The sequence below is a fragment of the Sinocyclocheilus grahami genome, unplaced genomic scaffold, assembly GCF_001515645.1.
Source record: "Sinocyclocheilus grahami isolate Dianchi unplaced genomic scaffold, SAMN03320097.WGS_v1.1 scaffold108.1, whole genome shotgun sequence".
In the NCBI taxonomy this organism is placed as follows: Eukaryota; Metazoa; Chordata; class Actinopteri; order Cypriniformes; family Cyprinidae; genus Sinocyclocheilus; species Sinocyclocheilus grahami.
The window spans coordinates 1,005,645-1,026,908 of record NW_015505287.1 but is presented as its reverse complement, the minus strand read 5'-3'; the positions used below and the strand labels follow the sequence as shown (position 1 = coordinate 1,026,908).

General features: G+C 38.1%; 2 protein-coding genes across 2 annotated transcripts in view; one reads left to right on the top strand and one right to left on the bottom strand.

The window, feature by feature from the left end:
• The window catches only part of LOC107588840 (neuronal membrane glycoprotein M6-b-like), a 70,323-nt gene extending 61,727 nt beyond the window's left edge, over positions 1 to 8,596 (bottom strand). Inside the window, exon 1 of the mRNA XM_016277074.1 lies at positions 8,479 to 8,596. Within this exon, the coding sequence (XP_016132560.1) occupies positions 8,479 to 8,482 (4 nt within the window). The 5' untranslated portion in view covers positions 8,483 to 8,596. The remainder of the gene's footprint in view (positions 1 to 8,478) is intronic.
• Positions 8,597 to 16,402: 7,806 nt separating this feature from the next.
• LOC107588859 (splicing factor U2AF 35 kDa subunit-like) overlaps positions 16,403 to 21,264 on the top strand; it is an 8,649-nt gene continuing 3,787 nt past the window's right edge. The window contains exons 1-4 of the mRNA XM_016277098.1: positions 16,403 to 16,472; positions 18,832 to 18,898; positions 20,246 to 20,326; positions 20,486 to 20,619. Coding sequence (XP_016132584.1) covers positions 18,872 to 18,898; positions 20,246 to 20,326; positions 20,486 to 20,619 — 242 coding nt within the window. The 5' untranslated portion in view covers positions 16,403 to 16,472; positions 18,832 to 18,871. The remainder of the gene's footprint in view (positions 16,473 to 18,831; positions 18,899 to 20,245; positions 20,327 to 20,485; positions 20,620 to 21,264) is intronic.

Sequence of the window (21,264 nt, the reverse complement as noted above, 5' to 3'; positions counted from 1 at the left end):
GGGGGCTGCTCTGGAGGATCGGGCACTTGAGGGTGCTCTGGAAGGTGCTTTTGAGGAGCCGACTCTGGAGGGCGCTTACGAGGAGCAGACACTTGAGGGCACTCTGGAGGTGCAAGGCTGGTTAACTCGGGGGAATCAGGAGACGAAGGAGGGCTGGACGGGACCAGCGGAGACGAAGGAGAACTTTCTGGGGATGATTCCGGGGCAAGGACAGGAGCCGAGAACTTCGGAGGCAGTGCCATGTCCAGAAGCGCTAAGTCAGCGGCGGCCGGCGGGCTTGACGGAGAGCTGGTTCTGGACGCTCTCCACACCGGAGGATCCCTTCCCTCCAGCTTAGTCCAGTGGTGTCTGGAAGGTCCACGGGGCGATGGTAATTAGCCCCGATCCAGAACAAAGAGTTGAGCGTTGCATGATCTCGCATCATCCAGCACCGTATATACACGGCGAGCTCGCAGAACTCCCATGCATAATCCTCAAACAGGAGATCTCTGCGGGCTAGGGCCGAAAATCGTGCGGTGGTTTCCATTGCCGCCAGGGAAAACAGAAACAAAAAACTTTTCAAAAATGGAAAAGAAACACGGGGTGGAAAGGCGCCGCTCACTTTATGTCGGTCTGGAATTCTGTCACGGAACTGCTGCTGTGTAGGAGCACGGAGCAAAGGAGCAAGGAGATGTAGGAGAATTTACTAATTTTAATAATCAAAAGGAAACCGAAAAACACATGTAGCAAGGTTACTCAAATAGGGCAGATAGCGAGGGGCAGACAGGTGATGAGGATAACTAATAACAAGGAACAGGTGATTTCTAATAATGGTAAAAAGGAACAGGAAGGACCAAATAAGGACAAACAGAAACTAAACAGAAACACACACGTGACAATTAGTGGTATTCTATCATGTTTTCCACAAAAATATGCAGCACAGCTGCATATAGACGCATTTAGGTAGATCAGGGGCCACATTCCCTTTAAAAACAAACATAATCCACTGTGTCTTCAGCAGCTCAGATGTCGGGAGTAAATGACGACTGCTATGTTCATTATTACATCCAACAACAGAACATCTCAATCGCTTAGGAGCCATTCTTGTCTACTCCTGCTCCGGCGTCGAAAACAATGGCGGACTGATGACAGTTCACTCAGGGCAGGTCTGACGTAAAACACCAGTGTCAATCAACAATCGTGGGAGCGGCCTGTGTTTGTGTGACATCACACAGACAAGAATCTAAGAACGGCTTAATCTGAGAAAGGGGTTATGATTTTTGGGGATTTAAAAAAACCACTGGGTGGATTTTTATCATTATAGAGTGGTTGTGTACACACACTGCCAACACACATTTCAGTTCAAACAACATGTAAAAGTGAATTTTGCATCCGATGACCCCTTTAAATGTTGGTAACCAAAGAGTTGACAGTAGCTATTGACTTCCATAGTATTTTAGGAAGTCAATCACTACTGTCAACTGTTTGGTTACCAACATTCTTCAAAATATATTTTGTGCTCAACAGAAGAAAGAAGCTCATACAGGTTTGGAACAACTTGAGGATGAATACACGATAGATTTTCATTTTTGGGTGAACTGTCTCTTTAACTTAATTATATGATACTAATAGGATTAGCCAGATCACAAAACAGACAATGAATTAACAATGACTGTTGCTGAAAACGTTATGAAAACTACATATAGGCCTTTATCCAGAAAAGTTGGTATTAATCTTTGATACCAACAGTGCAGGTATGATAATTACAAAACACACACACACACCACAAAACTAAACAAAGGACTTGATCTATGTCCTTTAAACAGGCCAGATCTCCTGCTCTGAGAACTGCACAGAGAGAATGGAAGAAATCATGATAGTGCATCAAGAATTATCAGTATTTATTATCTCGTCAAAAGCTCATTCACCAGCTCGTTCACCATCTGTTATTATCAGTTCAGCTAAAATAGGCCAAGAAATAAAGGTAAAATATCTTTCTCACCCCCTCTAAATGATCTGTGTTGTTAGGTTTAAATCCCTCTTTGCAAACCCATAATCCTTTTGGCCCAGATTCTCAAGGGCAGGGTCTAAGGATGACATCACAGCAGTGGGCAAGCTGTTCATTCCCAAAGTAAAACTGTTTTAAAATATCCGGAAGCAATGCGTTACTTTAATAACAACTTTAGACAATAAAAACATTGCTTTCAAATATAAATAGAACTGGTTAATCTGTTGCATGTACATGCTTTCTTTCCATAGAGGTGCATGCCAGTTATATGTAACAATTATGATCATGGAAACTAAATTTTAGGTTAGCAGTTGTTCCATAACAATAGTCATAACTATGAAATATAATTGTCATTATGAAAACCTGTCATTATTTACTCACCCCTATGTCATTTGAAACCCCTTACTTTCTCCCATGGAACACAAACAGCACATTTTTTTCCCATATAATGAAACTGATGTGTTGCATTTGGTTCTTATGCCATGTGACAATAGTGTGCCCTCAAAAATGGCTTCGTTCGGTATTTAGTATTTGGCCTTCGGCCCAGTGTTTCATTTTGTTCGGCTTCGGCTTTGACCAGGAATTTTCATTTCGGTCTATCCCAACTGTTTTTGCTACCTAATATTTTTGTGGAGACTATGATACATTTTTCCATGATTCTTTGATAAATAAAAGGTTTTAGAGAACAGCATTTGTTTGAAATAAAAATATTTTGTTTTTGTTGTCACTTTTGACCCAGTTAATGTGTTCTTGATAAAAAAAAATTGTAATCTTATCCCAAACCTATTAGTGTCACGGAACTGCTGCTGTGAAGGACCATGGAGCAAAGGAGCAAGGAGACGTAGGAGAATTTACTAATTTTAATAATCAAAAGGAAACAGAAGAACACACATAGCAAGGTTGACATGAACAATTCCAGACAAGGGAGAACAGAATGGGCTCGAACTCAAATAGGGCAGATAACGAGGGATAGACAGGGGATGAGGATAACTAATAACAAGGAACAGGTGATTACTAATAATGGTAAAAAGGAACTGAAAGGACCAAACAAGGACAAACAGGAACTTAACAGGAACACACACGTGACAGATATCGCTCCCCTGCCGGAAGGCGCGTGCCGCGCCGTAACAGTACCATCGGGGAGTGGGGGTGGGTGCCCTAGAAATGACCATGAGAGCCTCCAGGGCGGATCTGGGAGTTCAGGGGGCCATGGCGGAGCAGACAGCCCCCCCCAAAAAAAAATTTTCTTGGGAAAACTAGGAATCCTGGATCTAGGATCGGGCACTTGAGGGTGCTCTGGAAGGCGCTTTCGAGGAGCCGACTCTGGAGGGTGCTTATGAGGAGCAGACACTGGAGGGCACTCTGGAGGTGCAAGGCTGGTTAACTCGGGGGAATCAGGAGACGAAGGAGGGCTGGACGGGACCAACGGAGACGAAGGAGGACTTTCTGGGGATGATTCCGGGGCGAGGACAGGAGCCAAGAACTCCGGAGGCAGCGCCATGTCCAGTAGCGCTAAGTCAGCGGAGGCCGGCGGGTTTGACGGAGAGCTGGTTCTGGATCGGGACTGGACACTCTCCAGACACCGGAGGATCCCTTCCCTCCAGCTTAGTCCAGTGGTGTCTGGAAGGTCCACGGAGCGATGGTAATTAGCCCCGATCCAGAACAAAGAGTTGAGCGTCGCATGATCTCGCATCATCCAGCACCGTATACACGGCGAGCTCGCAGAACTCCCGTGCATAATCCTCAAACAGGAGATCTAAATCCCAAGATATTTTACCTTTATTTCTTGGCCTATTTTAGCTGAACTGATAATAACAGATGGTGAACGAGCTTACTGTCATGGCGGGTCACAGTGTAAGGAAGAAGTGATGCAGCTCTATATGGAGCCAAGAAATGTGACAGATTTCCACAGGATAGTAAAAGCAATACCAAACAAAGGAGTGATCAAACTGAGGGCATATAAATCCGTAACGATCAATTGCACTAGACCAGGTGAATCTAATACATAACCATGGAAAGAAATGAGCGAAGGAAAATCAAGAGAGCAAAAGAACATGCAAACCAAACACAGAAATAAACCAGAATGTGATATTTGTCTAATGTTGGAAGAAGATGAATGGGAAAAAGTGCACAGAAAACTCTCACAATGATTTGTCTAACAATGGCTGCCTAACAACCAAGTAAAATTGATTTGTATAGAGCTTCTGACAATACACATGGTTTCAAAGCAGCTTTACAGAAAGTTATAGTTATGTCTGTAATGCCTTGGTGCTTTAAAATAGAGCAAGTTTTTGTGATGGATGATATGATAATTAATAACAATGAGTGATTTAGATTAGATCTAGCTATATTGTATTTATAGTGTTGTCTAGCACATATTTCAATATTCGGTCACAGGTCTGGATTGGGGATGCTGAATAGTGGTCTGTATTGTTTTATTTAAATATTTAAATGTTGGGCAGTTTTCTTCTAAGCAAGAGTAAAGGTTTCTCTAAATGTATTAATGAAAATATTAAAGTCTGATGCTGGAGCACATGCATGAGTGTTCAGAAGTAATTATGGGAATAATAGTATAATAGCATTAATAATAGAATAATGGTTTTGTTGTAAGCGAGAGTTGCCAATTCTCAAAAAACATCAATGAGGATATGATCCGTTGTCTTAAGTGAAAAATTGTCAGTTGTTATAGTATCTAATGTGAGTTTAATAGTTTCCAAATTGAATCAGTAGTGATTTAAATAACAATGTTGAGAAGAGTATGACTTTAAGTATACTGTCTCTGATTTCAGGCAGAATTATTATATCTTGATGCCATTCCTAATTGTGGCTGAAAAATAGTGTGGTACCATGACTGGATGATGATTGCCCATGTATTTTTTAATGTCTTTTAAATTAGGTAAAATTTGTATAATGTTTATATAACAATGCCTGGATGATGATTACTTCTGATTTGAATGCTTCAATACATGAAGTTGTCATTTTTATTATAAGCATGGTTTATTAAATGAAAAGCATATCACACCAGTGTAGGCATACAGTAACTATGCATAGTCCAGGGTGCACATTTTAATGGCAAGTTTACTTTTTATTCCACTGTGCGAGAGTATTTTGCAATGCCTTTTTTATACATCAGGCCCCAAGAGTTCTTTTATGTAAGTTTAAACTACCTGAATCTACTGGATAAAGATTAGACCCGACAAAATGATCAGATTAGTGAAAAAGGGCATCTCCAGCAAATAAAGTCACCTATTCCCCTTGATAACTCGAAATGTCACTGGATAAGTGATTTTAATTTCTGTTTAAAATGTGACCCTGGACCACAAAACCAGACTTAAGTCGCTGGGGTATATTTGTAGCAATAGCCAAAAATACATTGTATGGGTCAAAATGACAGATTTTTCTTTTATGCCAAAAATCATTAGGATATTAAGTAAAGATCATGTTCCATGAATATATTTTGTAAATTTCCTACCATAAATATATTAAAACTTAATTTTTGATTAGTAATATGCATTGATAAGAACTTCATTTGGACAATTTTAAATGTGATTTTCTCAATATTTAGATTTTTTGCACCCTCAGATTCCAGATTTTCAAATAGTTGTATCTCGGCCAAATATTGTCCTATCCTAACAAACCATACATCAATGGAAATTATGTATAAATCTCAATTTCGAAACATTGACCCTTATGACTGGTTTTGTGGTCCAGGGTCACAAATGACGTTTATAATTGAAGACTGGTGTTATCTACACTACAGTGACCTTTGTTATTATGCTGCACAAAATGAGACTTTACCATGGCTCAAAGGCACAGATCTATTGTTATGGCAGAAGTAGTGATTTGCATAATGGACACAGAGGTGTTTCAGACTGGATAAACAAGATCTCATTCATACAGAATGCAACCATGATCTCTGCCGTGATGGTATGGCACAGGTTGTGAGGTCTGAGGTGGAATTATGTAAGTAGGATTATGCACAGAGACAGTGTTCGAACTATACCGTGGACATTGGGGGAGCCCACTTGTTTTATAACAAGGGGTGGGGGGTGGGGTGTCTTCGTGCGCTTGCCTCAATGACTTACAAAGATACATAACAGCTACAAGTGTATGCACTACTTGCTTTATGTAAGCACTATATAGGATAAATCACTATACAGGATTTACCCTATTATACCTTATCGACAGAAATTGATAGGTGAAACAACAAACAGCCACCCACAAATAGTCTATAAACAAAGCATCAGGCTGTCTTTGAGTTCACATGAACAACGGTTAAAGTTACTCGTCGTCAGGCTACAGAAGAATACCATACTTCCTCCGTTCAATTAGGCCTAAGACATCGAAAACCTATAACAACCCAGCCACAACACATAATTGCGAATAACATGCCTTACCTTAAAACAGAATCGACCACAGAGTCTAACGTTTATATTTTTTTCTATGAATCTTTAAGTTAACATGTACTAAACATGAGTGGAATTTGCACCGCAGCGCCCCCACACCTTGATGCTCATGACAAGAATAGCATGTATAGTTATCTTTATTGTGATAACTAAGTGAATTAGGGTCTAAATCGCCGTCATGCATGAATGAATGATATTTTTGCAATTTTACACATAATAATCCACAATGATCACATTACTCAAAACTGAAAATGCACGTCAAAATAACACATTGTCAGTATTTTTTGAGACCCCCCAAAATTTCACAAATCACGTTTTCAGGGGAGCCCATGTCTTATTAAGGGGAGCCGAGCTCCCCCTAGCTCCGCCGTAGTTCGCACCCTGCACAGAGGGATGCTGTTGCTTGGAAACAAATGCTGCAAAGTATAGCTAAATGAACGGTGACATTACTCTCACTGACTACACTTGGTACAAGTGCAAATGCTCTTTGAAGCTAAGCAGTTCTCAATGTAAAGGCTCGTTCACCAAGAACGATATGACAGTAACTATTGGCATTCACACAAGTGGATGATAATGTTCAGTTTATTATAAGTGTGTGCTGCATTTTTCTCATATGCTGCTTTAAACACTTGAGCTCTTTAAAGCTTTGTCAATGTTTATATTGTTCATCAATTGGAAATATTTGTTCTGAAAGTGGTTCCAACAGTATCGGTCCTCTATGCGGTTATTGTTATTGCAGTGGTGTGGACATCCCTATTCTCATATTAGAAACTTTCTAGTTACAATTGTAGTTATCCTCCTTGGTGTGAATAGTAGTCTGAATAATAACAAGTCTGATGTTGTTTACAGACTAAAACTTTGGACAGCTGTATATAGTACAAGAAAGGTTGTGTCTTTGTTTATTCCATTTATTGCAGCCTAAAAGCACAAACAAATTCCTCACTTAATTTAAACCATTCACTTTTTGGTAGAAAGAGCACGAATGTGATGGAAAAATAGAAGAGAGTGAAAGTATTCACTCTAGACTTTAAAAAGCATATTTGGTTTAGTATATGAACATAGAATTATGATATAAAAGCTCAGAAGAATCATTGTGAGTTTTAGACCAATCACAGACTCCTTCAGTGTCAGAATGAAGTGGCTTTCTGAAGAAAAGGTTTAAACTTGCTATGAAAACAAACAGACTTTGAGAGAGAGAGAGAGAGAGAGAGAGAGAGAGAGAGTGAGTGAGTCACTTTGGGCTCTGACTCATACAATAAACTTTCTTTAGTCCTGGTCATCTAAAGGATGACATTCTTCCATCAAGGAATACAAAACTAACATTACTCTCTTGAGGGGAATTCACAGAGCAGAGATGTGCCACTTAAGCGCCAGTCTTGATGCAGACAGCTGGTAAAGAATGTGCTTTATAACTAACCATTCCAAGGACACAGCTGGGACAAATGAAAGAATGAATTCTTTCCAATGAATTAGCTCTATTTTGCATGCTGGATAAGTAAAGGATAAACAAGCACAGATTCATAGCAAAGCTCATAGCACTCCAACTGACTGATGCATACAAAAATACACAAAGCAGAATTTGAAAAGACTAAAATGAAATAAACATTGTTTTTCCTAATGATTCTGTTTGTCTATACCTCAACTAAAACAAAACTCAGAAAAAAAACACCTAAATAATTAGGCTATTAAAACATGGAGAAATATAAAATACTTGATAGCCTACTAACACCAAACTAAACGGTAAACCAATATAGCCTAATAGCCTATACAACGGGCTAACAAATATCTGTTGCCATTTAACGTAAGACCGTTTTTAAGAAGTCTGCAAAAGTGGCTTTTAAACACTTTAAATACGCGTTAAACAAATGAAGGAAAAAAAGTATTTTTTTGAAACAGTTGCCTGCAAAAACAAAACAAACTGCCTTTTAACGCTATCAAATGTTACAAATTATTCGCAGCAAGAGTATGACGAAAACGCGTCTCAAAACGAGCAGAAGAGAAAGAAACGTTATACTAGAGTAAACTCTTATTAAAGAAACTGGAGCAAACGCGCCATTGAGGATGCACTAGCCAACATGCACTCACCCATGTTGCGTTCTCTGTGTTCGGGGGGCGTTAGTGAAAGTTCGGCGGGTGTTTGGAGTGGAAAGAGTTTCGCTCAACTGAACAAAATGTGTCGCTCCAGCTCGGGACCATCGCTGCGGTGACGTAACTGTTTGGGGTCCCTAGACGGGGCCACTCTTTCCTCCATACGCGCAATGATGGCAGAGACCGGCGCTTATATAGTACCAAGTAGTCATTAGAAACATATAAGCGATAAACCAAGGATGATAAAACAGTGTCAAAACTCGCTCATGGTAATGGAAAATGTTGTGCTCTGTTTATTCATTACAAAAGAAAATGAACATTATATAGGTTCATTCACACCAATTTTTTGGTATTTCATGTTGTCGTAAACTTTGATACTGAACTTGTGGAGAGCCCAGAGAGTACAACTGAATATAAATTGCAGGATGCTAAGAGAAAACCACCATGGCAACCAGAAGGCAGGCTGGGAACTCTATTCAGTTTTGGCCATTTGGCATTATTCCAGCATGGCCTCACTAAGTGGGCAAACAGAGAAGCTGCAAATTTCTCAGATCCTGATGCCCGTGTAGAAAATGTCGACAATGTTGCAAGGCTACATTCACATATTTTAATGGCTTATCTGGGGTGTCAGTTTGCCATTGGCTAATTAAGAAAAAGACAATAAGAGACAGTTTCTAGGTGATAGATTGCACCATAGTTCTTAATGATTAGCATTACATAAAGTACATTTAATGCAAGTTCAACTCTGTACATTTTAATTCAAGGAATAGTTCACCCAAAAATGTACACAACCACAGGCCATCCAAGATATAACCGAGTTGGTTTCTTCATGGGAACAGATTTGGAGAAATTTAGCATTACATCACTTGCTCACCCATGGATCCTCTGCAGTGAACAGGAGCCCAAACAGCTGATAAAAACATCACAATAATCCACATGACTCCAGTCCATCAATTAATGGCTTGAAGTGAGTTTGTAATAATAATAAAAAATATCCATCATTAAGGCATTCAGACCTAAAATAGAGTCCTCTATCCATAATATTGTTTCTTCCAGTGAATTTTAATTTTGGGGTGAACTATTCTTTCAAATGTTTTAATAAATTTTTGTAAGTAACCACTTTTTGTTTGTTTGTAGACACAAAACTAGATACTCACCTTTCAAAATCTATTCACAAGCGGTCACAGAAGACACCAGTAAAACAGTGATCTTTCTAATTGTATCTCCAGAGGTGGATGTTAAAAACAAGAATATATGGGCAAATATCCATTTTTTTCTCATTGAAAAACTTCAATCAGTTAAGAGTATCATCTCTAAAGCATAATAAGCACTATACCAACTGCCACACCCACACACATTTCAATGCAATACATTTATTAATCAATCAAACCACATTAATTAAACAATGACTTCTTTTGCATTAAAAAAAGGAGAAATTTCAATGTAAAAACTGCACCAGAGAATAAGTCGGTCTCATGTGCTCATGTGAGATGCAAAACAGAAGAGACAGACAAAACACATTAACCAAAGACTGTGGGGGAGGCAATGACCTAGTTAGGGAGAAATGACTACATGAAAAGAACGACACCGAAATCGAAGCAGCTCTTCCATCATTTACATGATATGAGAAACTTTAAAAAGATAGAACTGTGTGGATGCCACTACATACAGATATCGCAAAAGAAAATGAGTGCAAGTTGGAAATTGCAGAACTCTAACTCAATTTCAACATTTTTACTGATCATACTGAACTGAACATTAAAAGTACTCTCTAAATGCTTTATCTGTCTATAAGGACATAAGTGTTTGTTCTACATATGCAAAAGGTCCTCACAGATGCTGATTTGATGCATCACTTCAGTACTGTCAGCACTATTGTGCCAGGCATACTAATGATGGGGTCTGATCGTCCTACAGATTTAGTGGTATAACAGGCCAGTACTTGGGCTGTTTTTTGTCACAGTTGCGGTCAAAGGTGAGCTGCATGGCTGCTTCCATCCCCTGAATCTTTGCTGCATCTTTACCATACAGCTTCTTCATCTCTGCGGTCCTCCTTTCTCCCGGACGCTCTGAAGGAGGCAGGCTGCTGCGCCAGGAAACTCTGTGCAAGTCTTGGTCAGCTAGAACATACGAGTCCTGCTGCTCTGCCTCCATCTGCTGTTGTTTCTCTACATAGCAGAGAAATGAGTAATGTCATGACTAGAAACGTCACTTAAGCCTTTAAGATCAAAATAAGTGCCTTTTTAAGTAATCTTTTTAAAGATAAAAACAAGATCAAGCTTGGTATTTTGGTATTTGAGCACCTTAATGAGAAAAACATAACATTTTCCTGACATTAGTTAATGCTACCACCATGACAACTCAAATAATACATTGTAACTCAAATATGCATAGGTCAAATAATACATTACACATTTTTCATGTCTCCTATAATAATGGATGACCACAGGGTTTTTCGCTTAAAGATGTAGATTTTATATAGGACATCAAGTGCAACCAAACAAGTCTAAACACTACCATAAACAATTTGGTTTCTAAATGTTTGTTTTTGTGCCAATAATTGTTGCTGGCACAAACTATGCTTATTTGTAAGCAAAACTAAATTTAACGTAGTTTAGATTGTATGTATGTTTATTTTCTACCTGTTGTTTATTATTTTCCAGAATGATGCCATGTCACATGTTGGAATCAGTCCATCTCAATTGGTCCAAACTGGCGTTAAAGTTGGTTGCTTGATCATTCATTCATTCATGTGGCCTCTTTCTCCCTTTCTTCATCTATACCTGTTGTTCTGTCTCTGTGACCATTCCTCCAGCTCTTGTCTGCATTCATAAGTTACCTCTATGTAATAAATAATTTTAAGTCTTAATAGGTCCCCATTTAAAGTTTGCCAAGGCTCCTAGTGGTCCCCAGCCCCTGCTTCAAAACCGGTGTTTGACAAGCATAGACTATTATGCTTATATCATCATAAATTTACCATGCACTTCCTCACCACTGAAAAATTCATTAAAAGAAGTTTCAAACCTGAAATGTTGCATGTGCACTATACTTAAGTGCAACCTAAAGAAAATTTAGGACTGAGATTCAAACTCTCTCAAACATATACTTTTAAATTTGCTCTAGAGCAGGGGTTCTCCACTCTACCCCTTGAGGTCCAAATTGGTTTTCCCAGTGTTAACAGAAACTTCAGTCTCCATAGCAGGGTTCTCAACTCTGGCTTTCCTGCAGAGTTTAGCTCCAACCCTGATCAAACAAGCTAATATGGGTCTTCAGGATAACTAGAAAGTTACTGGAATTTTATTGAGGTAGGAGCAGGTAGACTGAAGTTTCTGTTGACATTAGTAAAACCTAATTTTGCTGTGAGAGATGTAAAATTAAAAATAAATCATAAATCTTTCCACCCCATGGTCAAATTATAATTTGAATAATACTTTATATATAAAAAAACTCTTTATATTAACTGACTTTCTATTAATGCAGTACAGGTAATGACAACTGTCTGTGGTCTCTCAATGGTTTATATCATGCACAAATAAGCATTATTTGATTAATTAATCAGGTGTTTTTGATTATGTTTGGAGCTGAACTCTGCAGGAAAGTGGCTCTTGATTGCCAGATTTGAGAACCCCTGCTCTACATTAAGCTTAATTATTATTCAACCTCAGTAACTTTAGACATATTCACCATCAAATGTCTACACAGGCAGCAAAAAAATGTATATGCACTCTATGATCTTTTCACATATAACTTACTGTTTACCTATTTGGTCACAAGCTAGTGTTACATCTCTGAAACCTCTGCAATCACTTTAAAAATGGACTTTAAAAATTCTGGATAAGAAACCAAGCATGTCTCATCATTGCTCTATAATACAAAAACACAGATTACTCAGCTGGGAAAACATGGTAAAATGTTCAAATCTATGTCTTGTTTATAAAATTATTCATGGTTTATCATCCCCTCCTCTCCATCAGTTTGTCAACATCTGTACAGCTGAGCATAGCAGAACCAGAGGTGCAGCGAGGGGAGATTGTATCATTCCCTTTAGGAAAAGTGTATTTGGCCAAACCGCCTTTTCTGTTTGAGCTGCTACTGAGTGGAACCTCACCCCCATAAATATTAGAAATCTAAACATATATAGTACATTTAAGATCCAGTTAAAGAAATGGCTCATTGATAATCAGAGCTGTCAACATTAGCTTACTACTAGACCTGCTCTAGCTGCCCCGTTGGTTTTTTTGCTTTGTGTGCATGTATGTGTTCATGTATTTGTCTGATGTTTGTCTGATTGTTGGTCTGTTGCGTTTCTATTGTACATCATAGCTTAATAGTACTTTTTACTAAATGTATTGTAATTGTTTTATTAATATGTAATTTTACTCTCTTTTAGGGTGACTATTACCATCTGTCTAGGGACTGCAGGTGAAAAATAGCCTTCTGGCTAATTCTGGCATATCGACAGAAATGTTTATTAATATGCATTGTCCCTTTAATAAAAAATTATTTTTTAAGATAGCCTTGTCCTTGTCATCAGTGATCATATTAGAAAATATTCCTGTACCACTGAGAATTTGAGAATCACTGTTCTACACTGTTGTCAACCAAGCCAGTACTTTAAATATGAGATCTCATACTATCAGGTCAGTATTCAACAATGAATGAATAATCCCAAAATGATTGCAGTGAATTATTAGAGTGCACATCTCCTTTAAGCAGGCTTAGTCTGTAAAACAGATGGCCAGTATGAAGAGACTGCATGACTGCAGTGGGGACATTCTGGGATAATGAGTTTGGCACTGCTCCTTTCAAGCTCTCATTCAACATTTTCCCACATAAAAGAATTATCTAAGCAAATTGATGTCTGTGTCATCAGTATGCATTTTTCCTGATGTTTCTGTTTCCTGGTTCTCATTTCATATCTGTTTTTGTTTTAGGTTCTCTATTGTATAACATCTATTTTTTGTTTGCTTGCTTTGATTGGATTATGTATGGGTTTTTTTCTGCTGTCCTCTGTTTAGACTTACATTCTATTCATTTGTTGTTTCCCTTTTCCTTTGTAAAAGGACCATTAGGTCCTGAAAGGCGACATATAAACCTTTTTGAATTATTATCATGATAATAAGTAGCTCAAAAGAGAGGACCCACACAATCACCATGTTCCAGAATTAAACTAAGTTAGTCTTTAATACTATATAATGTAATCATGATTTCTGTTAAAATGTCTTTTCTATTTGATTGCCATGATTGTAAACTCATAAGAGCTGCCATTGAGTCAGAGCATATTATTACTTTATCCGGTCTTACTTCATATACCCACTCTAATGCCATAAGGATAGCTCATGAGAATCTCTCTCTCTCTCTCTCTGGTTTTATTAGCGGGTCGCAACCAACTTGTTCAGGTGCATACCGCCACCTACTGTTGCCATGAGAGTCAGTAGAAACAGGCTTTGTTCAAATACCCACGCTTGCGGTCTTTGCACTTGACCACTTGAACACTTATATGACGTATTTCCTGTATTTGGCCGAAGCGTTCAAGTGAGGATGAAGTGTGTGTCGAACTTTTCATTACCTGATGGGACACACTTATAGTGTTGTAAAAATGCAAGTGTTTACACAGCTTTATTTTAATTTTAATTTGACATACTTTGCATTTTAAAATCAACTTCTAAATGTCTGTTCAGTAGTCCCTAGAACATGACATAATTTTAATTTGTGGTGCTTCTAATTAAATGATAAAAAAGCAGTTACAAATGTTGTACAAAATAAATATCACCACAACTCATCTTTGCACCAATAAAAGTAAAAACACAGTTTTTCTACCAAATTATTTGTCATATCTAATTATTATATTAATATTTAACTTACATTGGAAAGGTTTCTCGCAAAAAGTCTCACGATTTATTTCCAGAACATGATGCATGATGGGATACACTTAGCCTTGAATAGCGCTCCGGAGCGGTATTCGAGATAGTGTGGATTTAGTATCCATTAAGGGCACTGCACTTTGAAGACATGGGACAGACTTGCACACTTACTTCCTGTCGCGCGCACGCGCTCTCAAGTGGCCAAGACCGCAAGTGTGGGTATTTGGACAAGGGGACAGAGTTGTTTTAAGGAGGAGATGGCAATCTGTCGTGCACATACTCGACCACGTGCTCCTTGTAAGCCAATCATTTAATGGCTCTGACGGTGTCGGAGTTTTACGACAGCTGGCGTAAACACTAGAAAACTATTCAGATTGCACAGGCATGTAATTCCTTTGATGTCTTTGTGAAATTTAGTTTATTCCCCATAGACAGTGTATTTATTTATTGTAGTCTTTGTTTACATTTACATTTAGTCATTTAGCTGACGCTTTTATCCCAAAATATTTTACGTGGTTATGTTGCTCATGCATTTATTGTTCAATAAAGATCTTTGCCAGATAGTGCCGTAAATGACTAGTCTAGCACTAGTCACCTGTTAGGATCTCGTCGTGTTAAGCATTGTTCAGCAAGATTGAAGTCTCCTCGTGTAAAGTGGTGGCTCTGGTAACATCTAATCATACGTCCAGTAGGTGTTGAAAGAAAAATAGACGTAATCTCGCAGCGCATTCGCATCCCGAATTGACCGTTCAAGACGGCGGAGTATCTTGCCTCCATTTTTAGTACAGAAAAAGACAAGTAAGCTATATTAATATATTTATTTTGAACGGTGCAATATTAACTGATTTGTAGGCTAACATACCTGTTTGTCTGCTGAGCTTTTACATCCGAACGCAAAACAATGTTGTTGTGTGAGATGTGAAACTTCCGCATTTCTCATTCTGCAGGTTACAACAGTGAAATCACACACTGCCGCCAATGTTATAAAACATTTGAAATATATCTAATGTACTGACAACATTAATTAAAACATTAATTAAAAAGAAGTATTGATTTCTCTAGTTTTTTCAGTAGTTGGGGTTAAAATACTGTGGCTTTGTCCGTTTAAAAAGTTAAAATTGACACTTTGCATGATCTTGTCACACTGTCAATGGCGATAACGTTATTTTGTCAGTCTTCATATCTTGGAACAGTCTCCGTCCTGTTTGTTATTTCTAGGATCAACTGCTCCTTTTATTTCAAAATGAGCAAGGCACCGAACCCCCAACTGCTCCCCGGGCGCCGCAGCATAAATGGCTGCCCACTGCTCCGGGTGTGTGTTCACGGTGTGTGTGTGTTCATTGCTGTGTGTGTGCACTTTGGATGGGTAAATGCAGAGCACTAATTCCGAGTATGGGTCACCATACTTGGCCACGTCACGTCACTTTCACAAAGTGACACATCTCTGACGCAATAAAGTCAGTATCCCAGTTTTTCAAGTCTCTGTTTATCTAATATATATGTGTATATATATATATATATATAATCAGCTGTATAAACTAACTTCACAACTTTCACTTGCACTGATATACAGTAGCATGATGTTTTCTTTTAATTTTCTTCTATCTTGGACAGCCCTTTTCTTCTTGAACCACATGTTTCAAGGCATGTGATTGGCTGTTTGTTACTGATGTCACATTTTCATGTGCACATGCTCCATGAACTCAGGATCAAAACCTGAGCTGACAGAGATCATGTTACCAACAAATCCTGAGTGTATATTTTTTGGTTTTCGTCAACTCAAAACTAATTCTGTAACCCAGAGTTTGTTCAACTACCATAATGGTACAAGCCCCAGATCTAAGAGTGTTGGGTAATCCATTGCTTTCTAAGATGCGCTTAAGAAAGTTAAATGGTCAGCTTTTTACGAGGTCGGATTTATTTTTTATTTTTTGGGGGGGAATAGGGGTCCCTCCGGGTTTCAGTCTTTTGGATGCACAAAGACAACTTCCTCAGCACCATTTTTTTGTGTAACCAATTGGGGATTATTTATATACATATTTTGATTTCTCCCTTTGCAGACCATCTTGATTTAAAACATCTACCGTAACCCCCAAAACAGTGCACAGACAGCCGACCCTTCTCGCTGTAAGTCCCGCTTTTCCTTGAGATAATGCTAGCTCGTGGGGTAAGCAAGAAATCCCATTTCTGTCCCAGATAATTGAGATAAAACTCAAAGTTGATGGAGAGGCAGCCTCAGCGCTGATACATTACACATCAAGTAATAAGTAACTGAAAACTTGCTCTTTCTAATAAACAGTAAAAGTGTTATGGATTTGTTTTTATAATGTGAGATTGTCCAGGCAATTGTTTGTTATCCCTTTTTCCAACTACATGATTCCTGAATCATTTTATACTTGCTTGTACATTCTCGAGCGATTTTATACCATTCTATCAAAGAAAAACAATTCTGGTCTGGAAAAACTGGTTCTGCAACATCCGTAAACATTTTCTGATCTGGAACCAGCGCCTCATTTATAAAGATGTGCATAGAATGATCCTAAATGTGAATGTACAGCAATTTCTGAAATGTACCTGCAAACAGTTTATACAATGTTTATAGCACAAAAATAATTCCTTAATGCATCCTACATTTATAAATCACACTTCATCTTGACATATCATGAAAATCTGACTTTTCCAGGTTTTAAGTGCTATAATCAGGTCCTTGGTGCATCTACCAACCAATGAAACGTGAAAAAGATTAACCCAGTAACTTTGTTTTGGGAAGCCTTTTTCTGCAAGCGTCTGAGAAAACTAGCGCATCTGATTTCGCTTCCTTTGGTGACGTGGCAAAGGGATCTCATTATAATAATACCGCCCCTTAATCTGTAAGTTTACACCCACAGCACCGTTATTGTGTTTTCGCAAGCGACACCAGTGTACCAGTTCTAATGCCATAGCGAAAGTTTGAGCAAAACATGCTAACTCTTCTGTCTTTGGCTGCACAGACGAGCACAGAACACTGTTTAGAGTCCCAGCCTCAGAGGAGACAACAGAGCAGTGGAATTATTGATTTATTTACTGTATATTGCTGCTGCCACACAGATCTAAAATAAACATGCGATTTATTTCCCAGCTGTTTACCTTCACAGACATAACCGACTGTTTTTGTAACTCGTGTGTGTTTTTAAACGTAAACTTGTGTGTGAATGAGAACTTAGTTTAGTACTCACATGCTGTGACAGCCGCTTTCTGTCCGTGTGCTTCGGATGTGTGCACTCATAAAACCTTATATAAGAGGTTTAAACTCATATGGTTTAAAACGCATGATTTCAGTGCGATAAACATGATAATCAGAACCAAAACAGATGTTTTTAGCAGGTACTAGCTGTAATAGCGCAGCTCTATTCTGGAAAAGAGGGTGGGGAGCAGCAGCTCATTTGCATTTAAAGAGACAGGCCCGAAAAACAGCGGGGTTTTTGCTTCCACTCAAAATAGGCATTTTCAAAATGTTATAATGAAGGATCTGTGGAGTATTTTGAGCTGAAACTTCACAGACAAATTCTGGGGACACCAGAGACTTATATTACATATTGTAAAAAGGAGCATAACATGTCTCCTTTAAAATTAATTAAATTCTTTATGGTTTAGAAGTAGGATCAAATGCGATCGTACCTGTGTTTTATAAATGAGGCCTCAAGAACCAACTGCATCAGAATGTTTTGTAGTTAGGTAAAATTTCCTGAACAAGTTTGGCTAGCTACTTCATCGATGCTTGCAGTAAGGAGCAGTTTCTAATTTCTTGCAATACATAATCTTAAAAATGACTTATAGGAGAAGCATTCAGCATTGATCTGCTCTGCTTGCTATATATTCTTCTACTGAGATTCAAGGAAATTGGAGAGCTTGCAAAAGAAAGTAAAGAAATGCTGAATGCTGGCTTCATCTCCAGCCACTTAACCCCTTTACTTCACCATACAGTTTGTGAAAGCTCCTAGATTGCATGAAAACCGGCACCATATTGATGGAAAAGAGGTGATGGGTTTGTGTGGATTCTTGCCTAGAAAAGATACTTTTATTGTTTAATTTTAAGGTAAGTATGAGTGCAGACTCCAGACACCTTTATTTCCATCCAGTAAAGGACTCCGTACTTTGACGAAAGCAGACATCTTGCTTTTTAACATTTTTAAAAAATATGTAATGATCTGCATAAGCGTAATTACAGCCCTTGTTTCAAGAATATATGTTAACTAAGCTGTACATATTTACATAATTGTAAACAGAAGATACTTCTCTGCTTCATCAAAGCCCTAAGACCTTTACGTACTAGTTCTCGTGTCATCTTGGATGGATCTCTGACCTCTCCTGCTGACCCCACTCTCCCCAATTCACTTGTTTTCATGAATTGCCTAATTTGTAATGTTGATATCTCATGTGGTCTGTAGACCTGGATGCTAAACAGTCTTAGAGTTTCTTTTACAAAGATGCACATTTTGTATTTCAGACCATTGTCCTCATGAACATATACCGTAACACTCAAAACTATGCCCAGTCTGCTGATGGTTTACACTGTAAGTTGCCCCCCACTTGCTTGCAGGAGTCTGTGGCATTAAACGTTTCTTTACGACTGACACATATCAAGAGCATCCATAACAATGTTAACGGATTAGATCCCATAGTTTGTTTTTTAAATACAACTTTTCACAAACACTGCAGTGATTGAACCATGGCCTTATGTTTATAGGTATAATGAAGGTCTATTTAATTCAGTATTTAGATTTTGCAGACACTTTATCCCCAAGTATGCATCACTCCTAAAAATATTTGTTAGGTAATTTTATGGGTCATGTATAACAATGAGACCTATAATGACTTGTAATGTTGTTTGCTCAGGCCAACAGATTTGTCTTTGACCCATATCATGATTAGTTACAATCAAATCAATACAAAGGCTTACTGTGTGTCTGCCAGATTGGCCTGAAATAATTTCCAATATATCAAAATATTGTACTCTAATACACCTTTCTGTGATCTAATTATATTTTTAAAGTTGTTGCTAGGTGCTGTTAGTGATGTGGAAATGCAGGAACATTATGACGAGTTTTCATCAAGGATGAGTTTTGTTTTGTTAGTTTTTTTTCCTGCTTCATGAGACCTGTGGACCTGGTTCAGAAATGACTTAGCATCCCTAGGGTCAGAGTTTCTGTGTCTTTCTGTACTCTTTACCATGCTAAATGGCTCAAATGTGCACATCTAACCTCTACTTAAAGTGACGTTCCTAGAAGAACAAAGCTAATATTTACATATAGATGAAACCATTAAAAGCCGTGCTGGTTGGGTGAGGGAGAAATCCTGGCAACCCAAGGTTTTTAGTTGTGGAGGCCTGAATGGTGCATAGACATTTTACAGTAGCTCTTATTTCATTTTTTTTTTTTCAAAAAGTTTTCACATAAAACATTTCTTTAGTTGTCTCACCTTTCTTATTTTGTGATTATATTACATCGCATAATGCTTAATGAGAATCAGTAGTTAAATGAATGTGATGGTTCACCCAAAAATAAGGGGAAAAAAGAGTGAAATGTAATGTAAGAGTAAAACATAAAAAAATAATTCTTTCATAATTTACTCACTCACATGTTGTTCCAAACCTGTATTACTTTTTTATTTCTTTCCTTTAACACAGAAGATACTTTGAATGTTATGGTCCAAACAACGTTGGACCACATTGGCTTTCACTGTATGGACAAAAAAAAGTCATACAGGTTTGAAGCAACATGAGCGTCCGTAAATGATGCCACAATATATATATATATATATATATATATATATATATATTTATTTATTTATTTTTTGGGCACTATTCCTTTGAAGTAGTTCCTTCTACATTTTGCAATGCTGATTTATTATGTTTTCAACAGGAAGTCTTCACAGAAATGGAGAAGCATGGAGAGGTTGAGGAGATGAATGGTGATCATTTGGTCGGAAATGTTTATGTGAAGGTACTGTAAAATTTGAGTGTTTTTTTTGTGCTTTTGCTTGATTGAACAGACAGGTTTATGAAATTAACCGTATTTCAAACAATGTAGCTATGACAGCCTGCATTAGAGAATTATGCTTGGAAATGTGTAACCGTTTACTTTGTTTTATTGTCTGAACAGTTTCGGAGGGAAGAGGATGCTGAGAAAGCTGTATTGGACTTATATAATCGCTGGTTTAATGGCCAACCAATACATTCAGAGCTCTCACCATTTACAGACTTCAGAGAAGCCTGCTGTAGGCAGTATGAAATGGGGTCAGTGTCTCACACTTCATTCATTGTTATTTCATTGAGAAACAATGGCATTTTAAATATATAATATGTCACTTTTTAAGTAAATGACTGATTGGAAACTGTTCAAGACATTGTTTGTGTCTAAAGTTTTCATATACAAAACATTGTATTGTTGCCACACTATTTGTTTTTTAAACGAGAGTGGGGTTATATTAATATAGTTTATATTATAGTAATATACAGTATCTCACAGAAGTGAGTACATCCCTCACATTTTTGTAAATATTTTATTATATCTTTTCATGTGACATCACTGAAGAAATGACACTTTGCTACAATGTAAAGTAGTGAGTGTACATCTTGTATAACAGTGTAAATTTGCTGTCCCCTCAAAATAACTCAACACACAGCCATTAATGTCTAAACTGCTGGCCACAAAAGTGAGTACACCCCTAAGTGAAAATGTCCAAATTGGGCCCAAAGTGTCAATATTTTGTGTGGCCACCATTATTTTCCAGCACTGCCTTAACCCTCTTGGGCATGGAGTTCACCAGAGCTTCACAGGTTGCCACTGGAGTCCTCTTCCACTCCTCCATGACGACATCACGGAGCTGGTGGATGTTAGAGACCTTGAGATGCTCAATAGGGTTTAGGTCTGGAGACATG